This window comes from Coturnix japonica, chromosome 4, assembly GCF_001577835.2.
Source record: "Coturnix japonica isolate 7356 chromosome 4, Coturnix japonica 2.1, whole genome shotgun sequence".
Lineage (NCBI taxonomy): Eukaryota > Metazoa > Chordata > Aves > Galliformes > Phasianidae > Coturnix > Coturnix japonica.
In genome coordinates this window covers 57,459,785-57,479,869 of record NC_029519.1, presented here as the reverse complement: position 1 = coordinate 57,479,869, position 20,085 = coordinate 57,459,785, and the positions used below count along the sequence as shown (strand labels likewise).

General features: G+C 36.3%; 1 protein-coding gene across 1 annotated transcript in view; it reads left to right on the top strand.

The window, feature by feature from the left end:
* Positions 1-257: 257 nt before the first annotated feature.
* TUSC3 (tumor suppressor candidate 3) overlaps positions 258-20,085 on the top strand; it is a 99,386-nt gene continuing 79,558 nt past the window's right edge. The window contains exon 1 of the mRNA XM_015862354.2: positions 258-424. Coding sequence (XP_015717840.1) covers positions 299-424 — 126 coding nt within the window. The 5' untranslated portion in view covers positions 258-298. The remainder of the gene's footprint in view (positions 425-20,085) is intronic.

Genomic DNA, 20,085 nt, shown 5'->3' with positions numbered 1-20,085 from the left:
CTCTCGGGCAACAGCTCTGATAGATGCCTCCCCTGATAAAGCTGCCAGCAACCCTTCACCGCACAGAACCCCGTGCGTTGGTGTCCGACGTGCCCGACACTCAGCCCTATGACACCGCCTATGGCACCACCGCCAACGTGGCGTCGGACCGCACTCACCGGCACGCGGCGCTGCGGGTGTAAAGGACTACACTTCCCAACAGCCTCCGCATCGGTCTGCATCCAATGGGCGGAAGGAGGCGGGCAGTAGCACCGCAGGTGCTCCCGTGCGGAGGCCAGCGGGTAGCGGGAGGGGGATCATGGCGTCCGGTAGCTGTGTGCTGCGGCGGCTGCTGCACCTGTCGGCTGGGAACTGCCTCCTCCTCTTGCTGCTGCTCCTCCTCTTTCTCTGCGGCCAGCTCGGGGGAGGCCAGAAAAAGAAGGAGGTAGAACCTTTGCTTCTTTCGCCTTCGCGCCCGGCTGAGGGGCCGGGGCTGCTCTGCCGTGCCTCCTCCCCGCGGCGGTGTCCCGGCCGAGGGTCTCCGTCCTCCTGCTCCGCGGCCCCGGTCCCCCGGGGCCGCCTGCAGGGCGCTGGGCAGCTGCTGGCCCCCGCCCCCCGAGCATGGCCGGCTGCGGGGCCGTCCCTGCGGCCACACGAGCGCACCGGGGGGCTGAGCCGCAGCAGGAGGAAATTAAAGCAGGTTGCGATGCCACCTGAACGCCCCCGGATAATAAGTAACAGCGAAGCGATCGCAGCGGGCGTGTGCTGTGCTGACATACGTGCTGATTGCCGGCCCAGGGCATCATCTGTTGTGTGAGAGGTGGAGGAAAGGGTGGCTTTCCTTAGGTGGCAACAGAATGTCTGCCTTCAGCAGACGGGAAATGTGTAAATATTTACCCTTTTCCAGGTTTTAATGCTTTAATGCAAGTGCTTACTGAATCAGCTTGCCCCTAGTTCCAGGTGAGGTTCTGCTCACCTGGGTGTCAGGCCCTGCTGCTACCAAGCCATCTCACTAAGCTCTGCTCAGGCAGAATGGTCACAAGCATTGGATGGCTTTGATTTTCTTTTAAGTAGGTAAATGATTAAGATTCTCAGCTTTCTGGAATTAATGTAGTCTGTAAAATCCCAATTTCATCATTAAAGTGATAGTCTGACTTTGTGGCAAACCTACCATGTTATGTAGTGCCTGTCCACATAAGTCATTTGGGTATCAATGTAGAAAATGAACACCTGAAATCTATGTGTTCTGCCCCCCCCCTTTCTTTTTTCTTCTCCCTTTTTTGCTTGCTGGACAGTTTTATGCAGCTGGAAAGCATAGACAGTAATGTATTGCTCTGCCATATAATTAATGTATTTTTTCCAATATTTACTTTTTTTTATTTAATAAAATGTGTTTAATGTTTATCACTATCGATTCCCTTTTGCTGTGATGTACTGGCTTAGCAACTTTTGTTGACACTTTAATGTAGAGTGGCAGCTGTGCTACCAAGATAGCCAAAATAATCTTTATTTCTTTTTACATGAAATCTTTTTTTTGACAGTAAATAATGGCAAGTTAAAATGGTTGTCTACAAATGCTTTCTACAAAGTTAACTGGTTTTACTGCATAGTTGCATTGTGAAACAGGACTGAAACATACCTTTTATTTAGCAACTTGCTAGCACTGTTCAGGATGGTGGTGCTCTGAAAAGCATCTGTTTGCTCAGTATGAAACTTCAGCTTTCTCAGAGTAAGCAGCTTGGAAATCACCTCTAAAGAGTATTTTTTTGGAGGGGGAGGGGGAAGTAGAATATAGGACCTTGTGTTAAAGGAAGCTTCTGTTCACAACACCGGTAGTTGTAGAAGGCAGAGATGACAGAAATTAAGTGTGAAGTGAACCTGTTTATCCGTATAAACACTGACCAGATTGTCATAGCTTTTATGGAAGCTGGAAAAATGGTTGAAGGTACAGTGAAGTGAACCTTCTTGAGGGAAGTTAATGGAACTAAAAGGAACTTTGGTGAAGACAATTATTTTTTATAGCGTCAACCATATAGAAAATTGTGCATAAGGTGTAAATCGTTGCTGTGTCTGGATCAGCTGTTAGAGTGTGGAAGATGGAAATAATGACTGCAGAAAGATCTGAGTTATTAGGTGTGTTTTGAAGTACTTTTTGCTAGCAGAAAAGAACAAATAGAGGAAACTAGTGACTGACATGACTTTGTGTCACAGATTCACTGTATTGATTGTGGTATACTGTTATAACTGTTTAGAGCGGAAAATATGTCAGTTCTTAAGTTGCTGAAATACACTGTTGTGCAGCAAAATACTGTGATAACTCTTCGGAAACTTTTTGTTGTGGCATATCATGGAAGGCTGCTGAGTTCCATATTAAATTTGCAAAAATTTCAAGAACTGTCAGAGAATGGTTTTGAATTATTGCATAATTAGCTGTGTGCCATCATTGAAGTTACTTTTGTGGAACAGTAGCATTATTATATAAACATAAACATTCCTGTTTCTTCCCTCTATCCTGCTCTTCACATTTCTGTTTTGCTCTTTCATTCTCGACAGCTTTTGCCACTGAGGAAATAAGTAGAAAACATTGCAGTCTTTTTTCTTTCATTCCTCTCTGTCTAGTTTCTGGTGATGGACATAAATGCAGCAAAAAGCAGCCTGACAGAGCTAGGGCCTGCCCAGCTTGCAGCAGTGTGCTGCTGCCTTTGGTCACCATTGCTCCAGAAAGGAAAGGGCTTAATGGGACTTCTTCCTCCATCTCCTGTTGCTGTTCTTATTGCCTGTAGATTTATTTCCTTCTTAGAGACGTTCTGGTTGCCTATTTAAAGAAAAAAAAAAAAAAAGATGGTGAACATGTAGCAAAGCCAGTGGAGAAAAAAGGAAAGAAGTAAATATTAGAAGCAAAGTCTTCTGCAGAGGTAGTTGGTGATACTGTCTTGGGCATTCTGTTATTTCCACGTGGAACAAATAGTGTTGGAAGAGCAAAAGTAAAAAAGGTGGGAGAAGTAGGAGCATTCAACACCTTCAGTGGCATGTGTGGTATAAAGGGTAGTTATCCTTCAGGACCTCTGATAATTTTAACACAATAATGATAATTAAAACCCTTCCCTGTCTTTCTGCCTTGAAATTTTGTTTCAGCTCGAATATAAAGACTTTTTGGTCTTTTAGTCATTAAAATGTGTTTGGTATCCAAGTTGTGGAGCACTGTGTGTCTTTGCTTTTGAAACAGCATGCAGTCAAATGTTTGGTACTTGAAGTGTAGGCTCCTCTCTAAAAGCTTTATTAAAAATCGAGATGTGGCTAGGGTTGAATTTTTGAAGGGAAATGCAGTCAAGCTGTAGATTCAGCTTGAAGTAATTTTAAAGCTGTATTTAAAGTGGAAGCTTTATATTCTTTTGGGTAATTTCCCATTTTCTCTTTTGTTGCAGTAGGGAAAGAAGAGGCTTTTTCAATCAATACTTAAAGCTTTTAAGTAACCGTCCTGGTTTTGAAGTGGAATAACATCTGTAAGTCATACCTCAGAATGTAAAAGTCTTTGAATGCAATTCTGAGTGTTTTTTACTCAACCCTGTCCAAAAAAAAAAGGAGGTATGTGATTGCAAGAATTCTTTGTTTTTTTGCTGATCTTCTCAAGCAGCCAAAAATATCTCTTCCCTCTTCTGTTTCTAATTAACTGAGGTTTTGGAGAAACTTTACAATATTGGCTTGCAGTTCTTATTTTAACAAGTGTGTGTAGAGAAACTTAATGTCTCTTGTGATCGGATACGAGAAGTGGAATAAGGAATACTTACAACAGCAGCCTGATAGTGTTTTTTGTAATTGGATTGCTGAAACTTCTTTCTGCCCAGATGTCTCCATTTGGCATCCTTGGTGTCATAAGATACAGCAGCGGATTAATTGATTTTTTCCCCTGTTCTTCTCTTTAATCAATTATACGGAGCATCCTTTGTACCCACGTGGAAGACAAATAGTATCTGCTTAGGTTCTAGCTACTCTGGTAAAATCAGTCTGTATAGTTAGAGGGGTAAAGAATGTTTGTTTGATTTGTGTTTTATTACTTACTGTGTGTGTTATTATTTTGGATCTTCAGGTTTATTTTCATTTCTAAAAGTGTTTTGGAGGTCGCATTTTTTTGGCTAAGCTAGTGATCAGAACTACATATGGTAAATCTCAAAGCGGGCATAATAAAAAGTGGTGTTTTTTCATCTAATGCTGTTAGATCTAATATTCATAGGTATTGTAGTTGCTATGATATGTATATCAAATTTAATAAATTAAAAAAAAAATCTTTAATATGCTATTACCATGAAATACATTGAAAGATATTTCTGTAATGATCCTCCAAGCTGCATTTCAGATGCTATGCTGTGATAAAAGCTTAGAAAACACGAACACGTCCTATACATTCTGAGAAACAGGCAGATTTTGTCATTTCTTTGGGAAGACTGTTTTCCTTTCTAATAGTTTTTATTGGTAAGATTTTGTTTTTATCTAATCATTGCGTCTCATACTTTGGAATGCCCTCAGTTAGTCATTTTCTACAACTGCAGTTGAAGTTGTTAACTTTATTATGCCATTCCATTACTTTTTCTTGCCTTTTTTCTTTGAAATCCCAAGCAAATTATTCTTGAATTTCATATTTACCAGACTTAGTAAGGTTTGACTGTATTGCATAAAACACTTGTATATCAACATCATAACATAAGTAGTAATTGGAATTGTACATTGCCTTTGTGGATTGAAAGCTTAGCCTTAGAATTCTTCAAGGTTATAGGCCATAACATTCACTGCTTTTAAGATAAAATCTATTTTCTCCGCTTTTGACTTTTTTATTATTTTTATTTTTATTTTTTAAATAGTAATTCCCTACTGCTATTGCTATCTGCTGCACTGTTACATAATGAGGATGTTCAGTTACTTTCCTCATCTTGTTGCCATTTGCAGGCCAGCAAAGACATGCTGTAGACCCGAATCTTGTATAGTTCCATTTCTGTTCAACTTTCCTTGATTTTGATGTGTATGTCTTTATGTCTGGGCTTCTGTAAATGTCCCTCTAATTTTTTTTTTTGAGCTCATGCAGCAGAAACAAAGACAATATAGTGTAAAAACCCTGTGAGATTTATGATTAATATTCATGAACGTGATTGTTTTATGAAGACCTTTGATGCTTAGCTTGTTTTCATGACATGAAATAATTGTTGGTTGTTATGCTAATTTACTAGCTAATTCCCTTTATGCTGGTTTTATCAGGTTTTGTTTAAACATTCAAGTTCTTACATTTTCTTTTTTAGGTTTTGTTAGTGGCAAAGAAACATTCCTAATCTAAAGTTAAACCTTTAATTTATAAATGCACTGTCCTCCAAGCACTTGTTTGGAATAATTAATTACTGCTTTCACATCAATTTTTTTTATTTATTTATTTATTTATTTTTTGGTCTGAATAATATGGTAGATTTATGGGAGAGGTATTTATTATTCACTGTCTCTTAAACTTTTCATGCTGACTGTAGATGCTTTCTTTTTATTGTTGAGTCCAGTCCAAATTGTTACTTAACATATTTTGATCATCTTCTTAGCACCAACTCCGTATCACCTTCCTCTACTTTTAGTAGTAAACTGGAATCTAAAATGGATTGACTCCATGGTTAGTAAATTCAGTGGGGTATGCTAAAAATATTAAGTCATTTTTACTTTTAAACCTGTTTTCTGTGAATCTTTGTCATTCTGTAAAAGTTATAGCTAGAGACTCACAGTCTGCAAGGGAGATTAATGTGTGAAATAATAAAACTGAGCAGACAGGTTGCTTTTAAATATGGCTACTTTTGATACTCTGCTTCATCAAGGTTATCTGAAGATATAAAGAATACAAGTAGAAATATATTTTAACTGAAAGAGGTGATATATATTTTTCCAGATAACGTGGAAGGTGTCATGTAGATAAAGTGAAGAAATGACATAACTATACCAGCATGTGTTTAGGCATCTCTCAAAAGAGAGAAATTCAAACTGCAAATAGGTGAAGCAATTGAAGAGGAACTTAGTAAAAGGAGGAGTAGGACATCTCATCAGAGGACAGTACCGGCTTCTGTTTGGACTGTGTAGAAGGTGGTAGTGAATTTGTACATCCCCAGCTGGCCAAGCCAAGAATTTATAAGGGTGCATGAATACACACAGCAGTAAATGGATTTAGGTTTCAAGAAGCTTTTTAAAGTAAAACTTATTTGACTCCTTTTAGTAAGACAGTTCTGGGTTTTAATTAGTTTTTTTCTTTTTCTTTTTATTTATTTTTTATTTTTTTTCCAGATTATGCCAAAGATCAGATGCCTAGGAATGGCACTTGTTGCCTTGTTTTAGTATTGTGGGACTATAGTCATACTCTCAGTGCAAAGTCTGAAAGAATGTAGGATGCATTCAGAGACCTAAAGAACACTGAGAGTTCTTCAGTATAAAACTATGAAGAGCTGGAGATTTGTATTTGCTTCCTGACCTCATTTGTAAAATATGCTGTAGGTTTTCATCAACCACTTAAGCTACCATTAGATTGTGAGGACACTTCAGCCTATCTATCAGTCTAGCCATTGAATATTGCAAAGAACATTTCAACAGATCAATCTTTGTGATGATAGATGACTGAAGTTGATAAGATTTCTTCTTATCAGCTACCAGCCATGTGCTTTAAATGGAATTGCAGTTAGTGGCACGTAAAATGTCATTAGTAGGCAGATTTCTCCTTTGAGAACACTCAGCAAGCCATAGATTCTTCTAACTTACCTTGTGCTGAAGCGCAACTTGCTCAGTGTAGGACCTGATCAGGTAGGAGTGTTGATACATAAATATATTAGGAGGTACATAGTAAGATGCACTTTTGAAAAGACAAGTTTTGATTACCTAATAAGAAACTGTTTTGATCTAGCATAAATATTTTGTTCATTCTACCTAGATGTGTCTGTCTGTTACAGTTTAGCAGTGGTTCTCATGAAATCCGGATGATTCCATTTAGTAGTATTGTGTAGGAAACTGTTCCAGCAGCATGCTATAAGGAGCCACAGTATGACCTTGCCTTAGCAAATGTTTTGCAGGCTTAAATACTGCAGTTTGAGAAAGCCAAGTTCAGTGTTCAAATGCTGTAAGATGTGTGGGTTCTTTAAACTTTTAAAAATCTTCGGGAAGGTGAAGATGGTACTGCTAAGCTGTCTGAATTCTTTTTTATTTTTGCCTCATACTTTAGTCTTTATTTGTGTTCTTGGAAACCATATGATGGTTCAGCTTTAATAGATTCCGGTGGAAGGTTTTTCATCTTTTAACTCCATGCCTTATTTATGTGAAAGCTTCCAACCTAAGTGGGAAGGGAATGGCAGGAATGGCAGGAATTTTGTTGAAGTTTCAAGTAGGTCAGCAGTCCTTGGAGAACTAATCCAAGATGAAAATGTTGGACAGTTACACCTCTTATTTTATCCACGGCAGATGTATTCACTTACTGAGAATATCTCAATGCAAGAGATGAGGCAGAAGTTTTAGTCTGTCCAGCTGGATAGGAGTTGCTCATTAAATACTGAAGTTACTGTGGCAAATGTTTTTCTTTTGTTGTGAGGCATTTTTTCTTCTAGGCTGGTTGTGGATAGCAACTGTTGCCTATATTCATAAGTTTTCTTCATATCTCTGCTTATTGATAGCAATGCACTAACTCCTTTAGTGGGCAATTTGTTTAGAAACTACGATAAAACATTATTAATATCCGCTGGAGAAGCTCCAGATATTATCATTCCTTTTCATTTCCTCTTTGCTTCTTTGGCTTTAGGCACTGCTGATCATTTTCCACTTAAAATGCACGATAGGCTTTTTCATTTTTCTAGTTGTTTTGTCTAAGCTGGATAAATGAGACAATACAGATAGCAAAATACATATATAGTGGTTTGCCCTGGCCTATACGGGAATAGCATTTACCTTTGCATTGACAATTGAGTTTTTGTCTTCTTATGAGTCTAAACTTAAGTCCTACAAGGGATGAAAACACTTAAACCAGAAATCATGGAGAATGTAGCTTCTGGAGTCTTAAGTCTTCATCTAAAATGGTCTTGCATAACTGCATATTGATTCTGCAGGTTGTTAACTAAATTTGTCTTAAAAGTAAGAGGCACATGAAGTCATGCTTTTATGCATACAGAGGACAGTCCTCATCTAATTTGGTAGCTTGCATTTTAGCCCATTCTGTGCATGAAAATGTGGTGGTCTTAAACTTCTGTCATTGTTTGCTGTGAACTTGTGTGGTGTTTAACAATAGGATTTAATTTCTCAGTGGAACGTGACATCTTGTCCCTTTAAATTGTAGCCTCGTGGTTAGAGCATGTCTGGGAAACTGAAATAATGAAAGCAATTGATACCATTTCCCGGAGATCAAATAATTATCCTGCTTCACAGGATAAATGCTTGGCAGCCTGCTGTTCTGGGTGCTTGGGTCCTCTTAAGGTGATCTGTCATACTGTTTAAATTAAAAAAGAGTAAAGTGAATCAGCTGTCGTCCATCTGTGAGGCACTGTTTTTGTGTTGAAATGGTCTCTGAGTGTGTGAACTGGATTCTCATATTGAAATTAACATGAAACATACACTCCAGAAATGCACATACTGTACTCCAGCTGCTAGTTTACAGCTGGTTCTTGGTTGAGAATTAGTTCGAAGTAAAATCCTCAAAACATAGAGGATTTTATATTAGGACTAAAGACCTAGGTATTTTTTTCTGAAGATCTTTTCTTTAGTTTTACTACTTGCTAATACAAATGTATCCATAATACAACTATTCTCTTGCACAGGCTCGGAGCTTCAGAGAAGGCTGAAGCATTTGCTGAGCCAAAGAGGAACAACAAGAGGGAAAATAATTTTGTGGCTGAATGATGATCATTCTGGAGAGGGAGTTTTAGAGTTCCCAGAACTGTTTATACACTTAATCCAATAACTGTTTAATGTAAAATATTGTAATGCAATCTGTTCAAGTAGGTTTACTTGTCCACCATCTGGAGATGAGTGCTTCCTGCCAGACTTCTTAGTTGGGGAACAGACAGAGGGCAGTGAAAGATGTCAAGGTTGCTTCTGAATAGTGAGTTCTTCTGTACAAGCCCTGCACGTTGACTTTCTCCATCCAAGTTGCCATCACTTGTTGTAACTGCTGTTATCAGTGAAAGTGGCTGAAGGAAGGAAATGTAGACTCTGCTATGCCTAGTGCCTTAAGTGCCGGTGCCTGAACTAAAATAGAAGTCCCTGAAATAAACAAGAAGTGCTCTAATCAGCACTTTCCTTCCACTCACTATTCTAGGCTTGTTAATGTACTACAAGAATGTGAAGGAGAGGGAGAATGCACTACATTGGGGCTGTAAGTGCCCAGCATAGCCAGGAGAAGCTTCTTCAAACCTGGAATTGCTAGCTCTGGTCTCACTCCCCGGTTGCTGTACATTACAGTACTAAGTTAACTGCTTCTATGTGGCTTAATCAAAGTGTCATATTACTTTTATGGTACCAAACTAGTGAGAGTATAGCACAAAAGTAGTGGTGTTTGGTTTAGTTTATAGGTAGTCAGATGTGATGAAATTTGACTCTTATTGGTATACAAGATGGGAGGGACGAAATTAATTTGTTTATTTTACTGAATAATGTTTTATAAAATATGTTAGTAATAGGGCTGCAGTAAAACACAGTGGGACCTGACTTCACCCCACCTGAGACTTCTAGTTGAGATATTTTTATTGGAGGTTTAGCAACCTTTAGTACCGTCAGTGGCAGAAGAGAAGGCAGTTTCACTCACATATCATTGGAATGATATCAGTCATGTTCATTTTAGAAGATTCTTGAGTGATGTGAACTGGAGAGATCTGAAGTCTGAGTATGTATTATATGCTCAGGTTAAGTGTGGTGTTGTAGAAAGTAGAACTTTAATCTTTACTTAAATTTTTCTCATCCCAGTGTGTTCAAGTAACATAATTACAGCTGTGTTAGTATGTTAGTCTCTTGGCATATATCTTAGATGTCTCAAAAGTCTAGCTGAAGTTGTTCAGTTATGGCTACATTAGTTTTTTGAGCCATGAATGCATTGTGCTCTGATGCAAAACTCGTGTTCACTTGGCTGAGAGGGGAAATTATAAGTTCATTAGCTGATACAGCAGCTTTGTTTTCAAAGGTAATTTAAAGTCTGTACTTCTCCCAAGAAGTCGTAATAGATTTTTTCTTAAATTTAATGAACTGTTTAATAGTAAAAATGTTTGAGGAAACACATTTTTACTCAAGTTTCTTTGCTGAATCTTGAATCAACAAAGAGTTAGCAAAAATATTTTAAAAGTGAGTTTATGGTCTTTTGGCTCCTTTCAACTGGTTTACTGGTTTTGATTATGTAAGAAGAAAAAATATGTAGACCTTTAGTAATTAGATTTCAGTTAAATTTCAGAAATTCTTTTCAGAAGGTAGAAGACTTCATGACATATGCTACTGCTACTGAACGCATTTAAAGGTTTTACATTAAAGCATGCTGACCACTTCAAACAGTTTTGATTCAGCATTCAAGAAGAAACAAACATCTTTAGTCTTATTGATTGCACTTCTTTATTTATATCTAATTACACATTGGTATCTGTAGTCTGTCATCAAACTGTTCAGAAATAGATCTGAAACTACAAAAAGAATTACTCAGTGTTGAAGTGATTGAGAGTTCTATCCATCACAGGAGATATCTCCTCTTGACCACAGGCTGTCCATTAATTTTAGCACCATGCTATGTCTCTTGTCTTGTAAAGAATTAGTTACTGGCAAAGATGAGGGGAAATTCTGCTGAAGGAATGCTTAATACTACTCTTTGTTGATATATTGGCAACTGCAGGTATGCAAGAACTTCATCCAGATGACTGACAGGAAGAATGAAAGTTGTGTAAAAAGGTATTACTGTTAGAAAATGTTAAGGTAATAAGCACAGAAAAAAAGAATGTTAAATTCAGTGATTCTGTATATATATATATAATTTTTTATTTTATTTTATTTTTCCCCTCAAGTGAGATAGAAGCTGCTAAGAAACCATGATGATAAACTGACCAGTGAAAGGATGATATAATAGAATGAAATTAAGGTGATTAAATGTCAGAGACAGTAAAGAATATGTGGGTAACTATTAGGAAAAAAGTGACACTGAGATAGCATAAGTAGGGATGGATAATCTTTCCCACAATGAAAACATTAGTCATTAGTCATGATTGAAATTAGTTTGATAGAATATTAGGAGGCATGCTACCCTGAAGTATGCATTAACACAGATAATGGATACAATATGCAAATCACTTGATTTTTATAAGTAGAGCAGTGAATTGCATTCAGTTAATGGTGATGCTCTCAAAACTTTCTTTATTGCCTGCTATCTCATTGTTTAATTGCTTGTTTTATCTTTTAACTAAAAAATTTCACCAAAAGGAAAAGGTTTGTTTTCTGTACAGTGGAAGGTGGGAAAACAAAAAAGAATATTCAGAATTTGAATCCTAACTTAAAGTGACTGTGAAGTCTGCATGTTATGAAATTGCTGCAAGCAGAGGAAATTGTGTTTGATGGACTTCTGCTATATACTTAGTGAGGCACATGGTTGGAGAAATCCCACAGCTATCTTTTGAGGCAATATCTGCAACTTCTGTACAATAGGTTTGAAAAGAAAAGCCTGAAGATCTTTTTTCCTCTTATATTGTTGTCATAATTATTGGCACCTTTATCAGTGAACATTTGTATTGGGCCATGTTAGAAATCACTTTTTTAAGGAAGAAGAATGCATCCAGATTGTTGTCTGCTCTATGAATGTGTAGTACTACCTACATAGTATAATAACAGTTGCTTAGAAATATTTAAAACAGCAGCCCAAAGAAGAAGTGATTTTTGTCATCTCTTCTGTATAACCATTCTGAAGAAATGTGCATGAGAAGTGAAAAATTGTGGGAGGTATTGAAGAAACAGTGTGCAGCATGCCAAGGACAGACTGGTAGGTTGTTAGTTATATTCCAGAATTCTTTTCACAGAGAGAGACTTGTGACAAGTGTTCTATTTCATCTCCCTGAAGATTTTAGGCTTCCCATTACTGACACAAGTACTTGCATTAAATTAGTGTAGATTGGTTTTGTCTTATTTTTTTTTTTTTTTTCCCATAAATATAAACAAGAACTGAGGGAAAAGTCCTTTTTCAGGCAACAGTTTTCAAAATGAATTTTTGTCTTTAACCTTCTTGCTCTTGGTTGGATATGAAATTACTGCAAGCAAATGCTACAAGATGTTATCTGGTTCTGAGCTTGTTTTTTTTTTTCTTTTTTTTTTTTTTCCCCCCTTCCTGCCACTTCAGACTCTTCACTGCATATATTTGACAAGCCAGAACTGCACATTTTCCCCCTACCTGCATTCTGAGGTAGTCTTTCCTGTGGATAAGTTTATTTCATTTAAAACTCAAATTACAGATGATTACACCAAATCTTTTGATCTGAGATCTTTCATGCATCTCAGTTATGGCTTTGTTGGTGTTCATCTGTAACAAACATTGTTTTTATCTGTGCATCTGTTTGAAGTGGGGAAAAAAAAATAGTGTGCAGGAATTAAACTTTGTCAATATCAGAATCTTTTACACTGCTTTGAAAATTTATTGAAGCAGAAATGCTTGTATATTTTTATTCCTACCTATACTTAATCCATAGTGCTTAATTTGTTTTTATGACAGTTTGCCTGCTGTCTAAGGCCCTTACTGGATCAGGTTGCCCCATCCCTAGAGGCATTCTAGGCCAGTTTTTGGGGGATCCTTGGCAGCTTAATCTAGTGGTTGGCAACACTGTTCAAGGCAGGAGAGTTGGAACTAAATGATCATTAATATCACCTCTAACCTAAGCCATTCCATGATTCTGTAGATTTGTCTTTGCTACACAGTAGATGTGTAGAGTTTACAGCATATTTCAAGGTAAGAACTGTCACATTAGCATAAAGCTGCAAAATTAGAGCTTTTACTAACTTATCTTAGTGATCAGCAAAACAGCAATGGTAAAGAATGCGTAAATACCAACATGAAATTAATTTCCCTTTTGCTTGTGTAGCAACATCAGTTGAAAGCCTACCATGATTGACACGAGGCAAACTTTTGCTTTATCAGTTGCATTACCAGGTTTCCAGGTGATAATTTAGAATGTGAAAGGATAATAACATTCAAAATCATCTCCAGTAGATCATTGCCATTATATTTACTTTATTATTTTTAATTTTAATGTAATTACTTTCCTGCTCAGAGATTAATAGTGGTATTATATTTCATTTTAGAAAATATAAATATTATAAAAAGGTATGTCTCAGTGTTATTCAAAATGTTGATGTAATGCAAAACCAGAAATAACTTCTCTTTAATTCCCCAGAAGGTGTAGATTTTTATTGATATTTCTCTTCAGGTAGAAATACCGTTACACTTCAGTATTTCATTTAAATGAATAACAGTACTTCTTGTTTATTTACATTCACAAGAGGATGTTATGTTTACCTAGACTCTTATAAGAATAGAAATAAGATGAACAGGAAAGTGTGTGTGCTCTTTTCCATTTCATGTTGCCCATATTTTTTCCTTGTTTCATTATTTTCATCTTTGGGCTAGATATCATGTCTTGGGTCAGTACAAATAACTGCTTTGTGTTCCATGCCTGCAGAAATCATAAGGCAGTCATATATATATATATACAAGAACAACAGCAAAATTAATTCCTTGTTATAGACTTCTTTGAGAAAGCTTCTGTGCCTCACTGATGTATTTAGGAATGTACCTACTGCAATCCTGGCCCAACAGGGTTGCAACCGATTTAGTATTATGCAAAAATTATGCACAGTATTATGCAATAATAAAACAAAACATGCTTAGTGCATCCCCTATGAAACAAAGTGCATTTTTGAGGTTATGTTGTTAGTAGGTACGTGTTAGACTGTTTAAAGCTTCCCTTTTTGAATATTCTGGTATTCAAAGATGTATTGAGTTGGTTGAAAAATTCATTGAACTGATTGTAAAATTATTAGATGAAAACTTTTTCAATATTCAGTTTACGCTGTGATCTGTTGTGCTGATGTATTGAATCTAGGGCTGCTGTTGATTCCTTTTCCGGTGCATTTTCAGTATCTTCTTAGTTAGGTTTTTGGATATATCCTAAGGATACATTCCAAATACATATAGTCTTTTAGGTCATAAATGTGCATTGAATTGATTGTTGATTTGCCTCCTTCCCTGCTGACTACAGGCTGAGAACTGCATCCATGGCTTGCAGCTGCCCTTACTAAGGGACAGGCAACCCAGCCTTCAGTGGAACTAATTTCTCCCCTAAATTTCTTTGTCCATAAAATTGATGAGCAAACTCTAAATGTTTTTAAAGATTTCTCATATAGCATATGCACCAAGATTAGAGGGTTGTTTCTTTCATTTTCAGCTGTTTGGGCCCACGGACTGAGGATGTTTAAACTTGGAAAAGGCATTAAAGTCTTCAGCTTAACAAACTGAAGGGAAGATGTGTAAATTACTGTTACATCAGTAAGAGGATTGTCATCTGTTTTTTATCCTTTAGTTTTCCTTTTGATTGTACTTTCAAATAAAATGAACATATTCTTTGAACACTATATAGGTATACTGCTTTTTTTTAATGGAAATGAATATATTGCACAAAAAAGACACACAAAACAAATAATTGAAATAATTAAACCTGAAGTTGTTGTTTATGAAAAGTTACCATGTTGTTTACTCCAAAGTGATATTAACTCTCTTGTATATCACATGTCATATCTGTCCACCTGAAACAATGGTCCTTCAATAGTCAATGACAGAAATGATACACAAAATATTACAGTTTTATGTGAATAATTTCCTTCTAGAGTGAAAATAACCTCATGATTCAGTCAACTGTATGTCTGCTATTTGGTGTTGACGGCTGCATTATGCCTAAGATTTTTCACAAAGATTGGTCCAAATGGAAATAAGCCATTTACCATGTCTCCATTCTATTCTGCTTTTACACTTTCGGTACTATTGTCCTTCCCTTGCTTTGGTCCTGTCTCAATCACCTCCCTCCTTTTCTCCTGTTATAACTGTGTAAATATTTTAATTTAGAAATAGTTAGTGCTCCTGCTCATTAGCATGCCTGTCTTCCAGAGAGAAGTAGCTTAAAAGTAACCAACATAATTCTATTTGTTTTATAGGAATAGAGTATGTGCCTTATTTTAATAGCACTATACAAAACAGCAAAACAGAGAGCAAAGAACAACATTTAGTAGTAATAGTGAGGAATCCTTAGGAAATTAGAATACAGTCTGCATGTTTGTTTGTTTTTAAATATGATTTTGCTCTTACCTGCTGTCCATCCTTCCATATTCTCAATTTTTGGATGCTGAGTTCTAACAGACGAATTAAGGAGTAATCAGATCAGTCAATTACTCCTGTGGTAACTAAACTGACTTGATTTGAAATGGGATGGGGGAAATGTAAGGTGCCTATATCAGTTTCTGTCTGTGGAATGGCATTTCCTCGTTCATTTTACTTCATCCTCTGAATGTTATTTTGATCTTTAAAACAAATTTACCATCTCAGCAGGCAGTTGTCTTTATGTATTGGTTAGTCATTCTGACCTATCATTTATCCTTGAAATTCCCTTATATGGGCAGAATAAATTATTTCCCAAATGTATGATAGGGAATGCAGTCTTCCTGTAATAGCTGTTGCTGCAAGCATTGACTTAAAATGACTTTAGATCAGAAGAGTGTTTATCTTTTCATTCCTCAGACTATTTTTGTTGGCCATCTTCCTCTGTTTTTGTTATCTCTTTTTGTGTAATTCTCCTGGGAAGCAGTTTGGTACCTATGTTGTCTTTGGATATTTGCCTATAAAAACTGTACATAAAGAAACAGCATAATAGCAGGTAGTCCTTTATAACCTCATTTTTTCTCTCTCCTTCTGACAGGGATTTTGCAGTATTTTTTTTTTAACACCTCTAGAATTAAATTCTAATTTTCTGAGTAGACTTTCCTTGTACTTTTTGCATTTTCTTTTTCTTTTTTTTTTTTTTTCCCAAGATAGAATTCTCCTTTTTCTGCCAAACCTCTGAGCTTTTATGAAACAGAGTAACAAGCTGTAGTATCAAGTCATCACACAAAGAGTTTTATTTTGCTACGTGACTTCGTTCTTTTCTTAACTGGAAGGTCTCCCTATTTCCTTCCTGTATTCGAAGCGCTCTTTTGTGTGGATTCATATCACTTGCTTCTTTCTGTTAATTTCTGTTAATCTCTCAGCTTCTTTATTTTCTCTAGAAGTTGAATATTCATGTATTTCATGGACATTTGATTCCTGTTCAGCTCATCTTGGAATGTTCATGGCTGCTGTGGGGAAAGTTACTGGTGCTTTTTCTGCCAAAAATTGGCCTCCAGGTCTGTTCAAAGTCAAATTTAAGACTGCCACCATTCATTTACTGCATTACGTTGTACTTTCTTTTTTTCTTATTGTTAGAATGTAGTATTTTCTTCCATCGTTTTCTCATACTGTAATTCCCAGTGCTTCTGCTTTTTTCTTTATATTATTTTTCCTTTGTCCCTTTAAAAAAAAAAAATAAATAATAGTTATTAATTTTCTATTTTTTTTTATATTTATCTGGGCTGTTTTCATTGTAGGCTTTGGTTTCATAATTTACATATTTTTTCAATAACATTTTTGACTTTTTTTTTTTACCAAGAATTTGAATTTTGATAATTTTTCTTCTTACAGGTGTACTGCTTAGTACATGTGAATGAATTTAAAGAGGCTGTTCTGTGATCTGTTTTTTGTTTGTTTGTTTGTTTCATGTTCTAAAACAGCTGTCACTTTTTGTTCCTTTAAGATGACAGCTAAATGAAATAACAATGTAGGGTGACTTAGATTTTGATCTACTTGTATTGGAAGAAGTACATCAAAAGTACATCATTTTTTTTCTTCTTCTCTACTCTCTTCTGAGTATCATGGCTCTGGATTTGTTAGGAGTGGAGGTGAAAGGCATGTCTGGAATCATGGTAACTGAAGACAAGGGTACCAAGGAAACAAGGGTTTCATTTCATTATTCAAGAAATAAATTCTCATACCTTCTTTCTCCATTTGTATCATATATTCTAAGATCAAATACTATGTGCATATTAATGTTGATGTGCATACAAACATATCCTGTTGATCAGGACTGGAGTACATTCAGTTTACAGCATTCAAGCAGTAGTGCACCTAATGTTTCCTTCAAAGCTTTTAACCCTTTCAAGTGAAGACATCTTGAACGATTCTTTTTATAATTATTATTTTATTTGAGCTTTTAAGGAATCAATTTTTCCTAAAACTGTAACATCTGTTTATTTCTATGTTCATCAAATCTTATAGAAAGCTATCCTTCGGCTTCCACTCCAGAAAGAAATAGTCAAAATCTGCTTTCCAGATATTATCTGATTTGATTGAGATTTTCTTTGAGAAATTACTAGCAATACTAATCTAATTGATAACAGATGCTTAGCATCTTGTGCTCTCCTCTTGCCTCTGAACTTTGGTAAGTAAGAGCAAATAAAAATCCTTTGAGGACAGTTACTGCCTTTTATGACCATAAGGTGCTACAGAGTGTTTTAGCCTTATAAATACTTGACACATTGTTAATAAAATGAAATATTGTATTGACTGTGCCACAGCTAGCTTGTCTAATCATGAAAGGAAGTTCTGATATTGAGCACAATTCTGTTTCTTTGGGACCACTATCGTTTTGTCTTAAGAAATATATTTCATTCCTCATTTTTGACTAAAAGGTCTTCATTGTGATCTGTTGAATGTTTTTTTCCTTGTTTGTTTGTTTATTTTCCTTCCTCATCTCCTCTGATTGCAGTACCCTGATGTGTACCTGGTGATGGATTCTGGACTCATCTCTTCACTAATCTATAAAAGGGATGATTCTCACTTATTAGGCTCTAATCGTTGCCTCTCATGTTATCCATCTATTGACAGAAGACCTCATGGAAATGATTTTTGTTCTGTTACTGTGCTCTATTGAGAGAATATGGTTCAGATGATATCTTTCAGGAACAGTAAACTGCTTGCTGTAGTGAGATAATCAGCGAAAATCTTTTTTTCATTTTTCCTCAGGAGTAGTGGTGAAAAAAATACCTTGCGCATTCAGTATGTTTTAACATCAGATCAGCTGTGATCTTAATATAATATGGATAAGAACGATTCACGTCATTCAGATTGAGTTAATCCAAGCCCACTGTTCTTTTTCAGACAGCATCTGAAAGGGATGCTTAGGGAAGAGGAGTAACAAGAAAAGAATTACCCCATTCCCAGCCCATAATCTCACACCATTCCATTACATTATGCTCTTTCTCCAGTCTGATGTTTTACACTAATAGAGCTCTATGAGGAATGCTCTGTTGTGATAAATTCAGCAGTCCTGCATCTTGTATAGCATTCTTTACTTAATAGAATTTTTACAGAATCTGGATCTGTAGTGTGTGAAGAGGATTGATCTGACCCCAGATTAAGAGTATCTAATCAGTTGTAAATTCTACTATTGTGTGCCTTCTGTTGTGGGAGAGTTGTACTTGGAATCTACTGAAATACTGTCCTCCATTTAAGAAGCAGGAGAGTCCGTTTTCCCGCTGAAGAGACATGTCTCTTTCAGGATAATTGGGTTGATATTTTGACCTCTTATTAATATTCTTAGACTGTGAATGCAGTCATTCAGCTTTCTATGACTGAAAATAAATGAGATTGAGCAGTACTTTTTACTTGACAGTACTTTTTCGTCTTCAAATGTATTTTAAGTCATAAGTTTGGACTGCATTTTACTGTTGAGGTAAAAGTATGTTTTGTTTTTCTGTGCAATTTACTGATGTACAGATTGCTGATGTGGCATGTTGGGCAGCCAGTATTTCAAATATTGCAATTTAGATATGCTTTGAGTGGGAATTCTTTACTACTGTGGGTAGCTGTTCTTCTCCATGTCATGCAGTTTCGGAATTGTAGAAAGACTGAAGCATTCTGTTCTGTTTGTTTCTTAACTTATTCCCCCAAAAAGATGATCTATGGACAAATTTTCCATTTTCTAGCACTTTGCATAGTGAAAGGGCAGACAGATGAGGGTCACAAAATGCAGAAAGTGTAAAATTTTCACGGTGTGTAAGGGAAAAAAAAGATCTTTATGAAGAGGATACCTCAAGAGGTACAAACAGTCTGGATGATTTTATGCTCACTGAGTGCACCTGGGATATGCTACAGCATTTCTGAAATGTAAAGAAATGTGAAAGTTTCTGAATCTACCTGTCTAATGTTTCTGGGGCAAAAATGTTTTCAGAGAAAATGTGACTATGGTTTTTTTTTTTTAAATCCTAAAGCTTGTTAATGCATGGCTGTGTATTTCAATAGACAACCATGAATGGACTGCAGACAGCAAGTGCCTTATGGATTGAAATTGAGTGGCTTGACTGCAGATAAAAATTAGTTTAATATGGTTGTTTTGGTAAAGAGATTAGTTGTCAGATGGTCATATTTAGCTACCAGTTCTAAAACTTCATACAAAAGAGAAAAATACACTTTCTTGAACAGGATTGTTTTATACTTACTTATAACGTACAAAAGCTTAAGGGTTTTGTAAATTATATGTTTTCTGGTGTTGAGGATGGCTGGTGTGATAGCATGAGGCTGTACTATCAGCAGTAGTCCTTTGAGTTTGGAATGAACTTGTGGTGGAGATCAATGCATTGTAAAATGTGACTGCTTTATAAGTACATTAGCAATCAGTCTATCTTGAAAAATTGAACTAATAATGATCATGTGACAGTAATTTACACTAAACACAAAATATGATTTTATTTTGAATGGTTGAATGTATGAAGCACAGTCAATAACTTAAATATAGAAAGAAAACGGGAGAAGCTGTGAAACAGTAAACATAAATTTAGATGTAGAGTCGAAGCTGATTTTAGACTCTTTATTGGCTGTAGGGTGATAAGGTTAGAGTTATGGTAACCATTTGCAAGAGAATACCAATTATAAGCTGAGTGTGATTTCTGGATAAACATCAGGGTGGTGCTTATCTGATCAAATTATTTCAT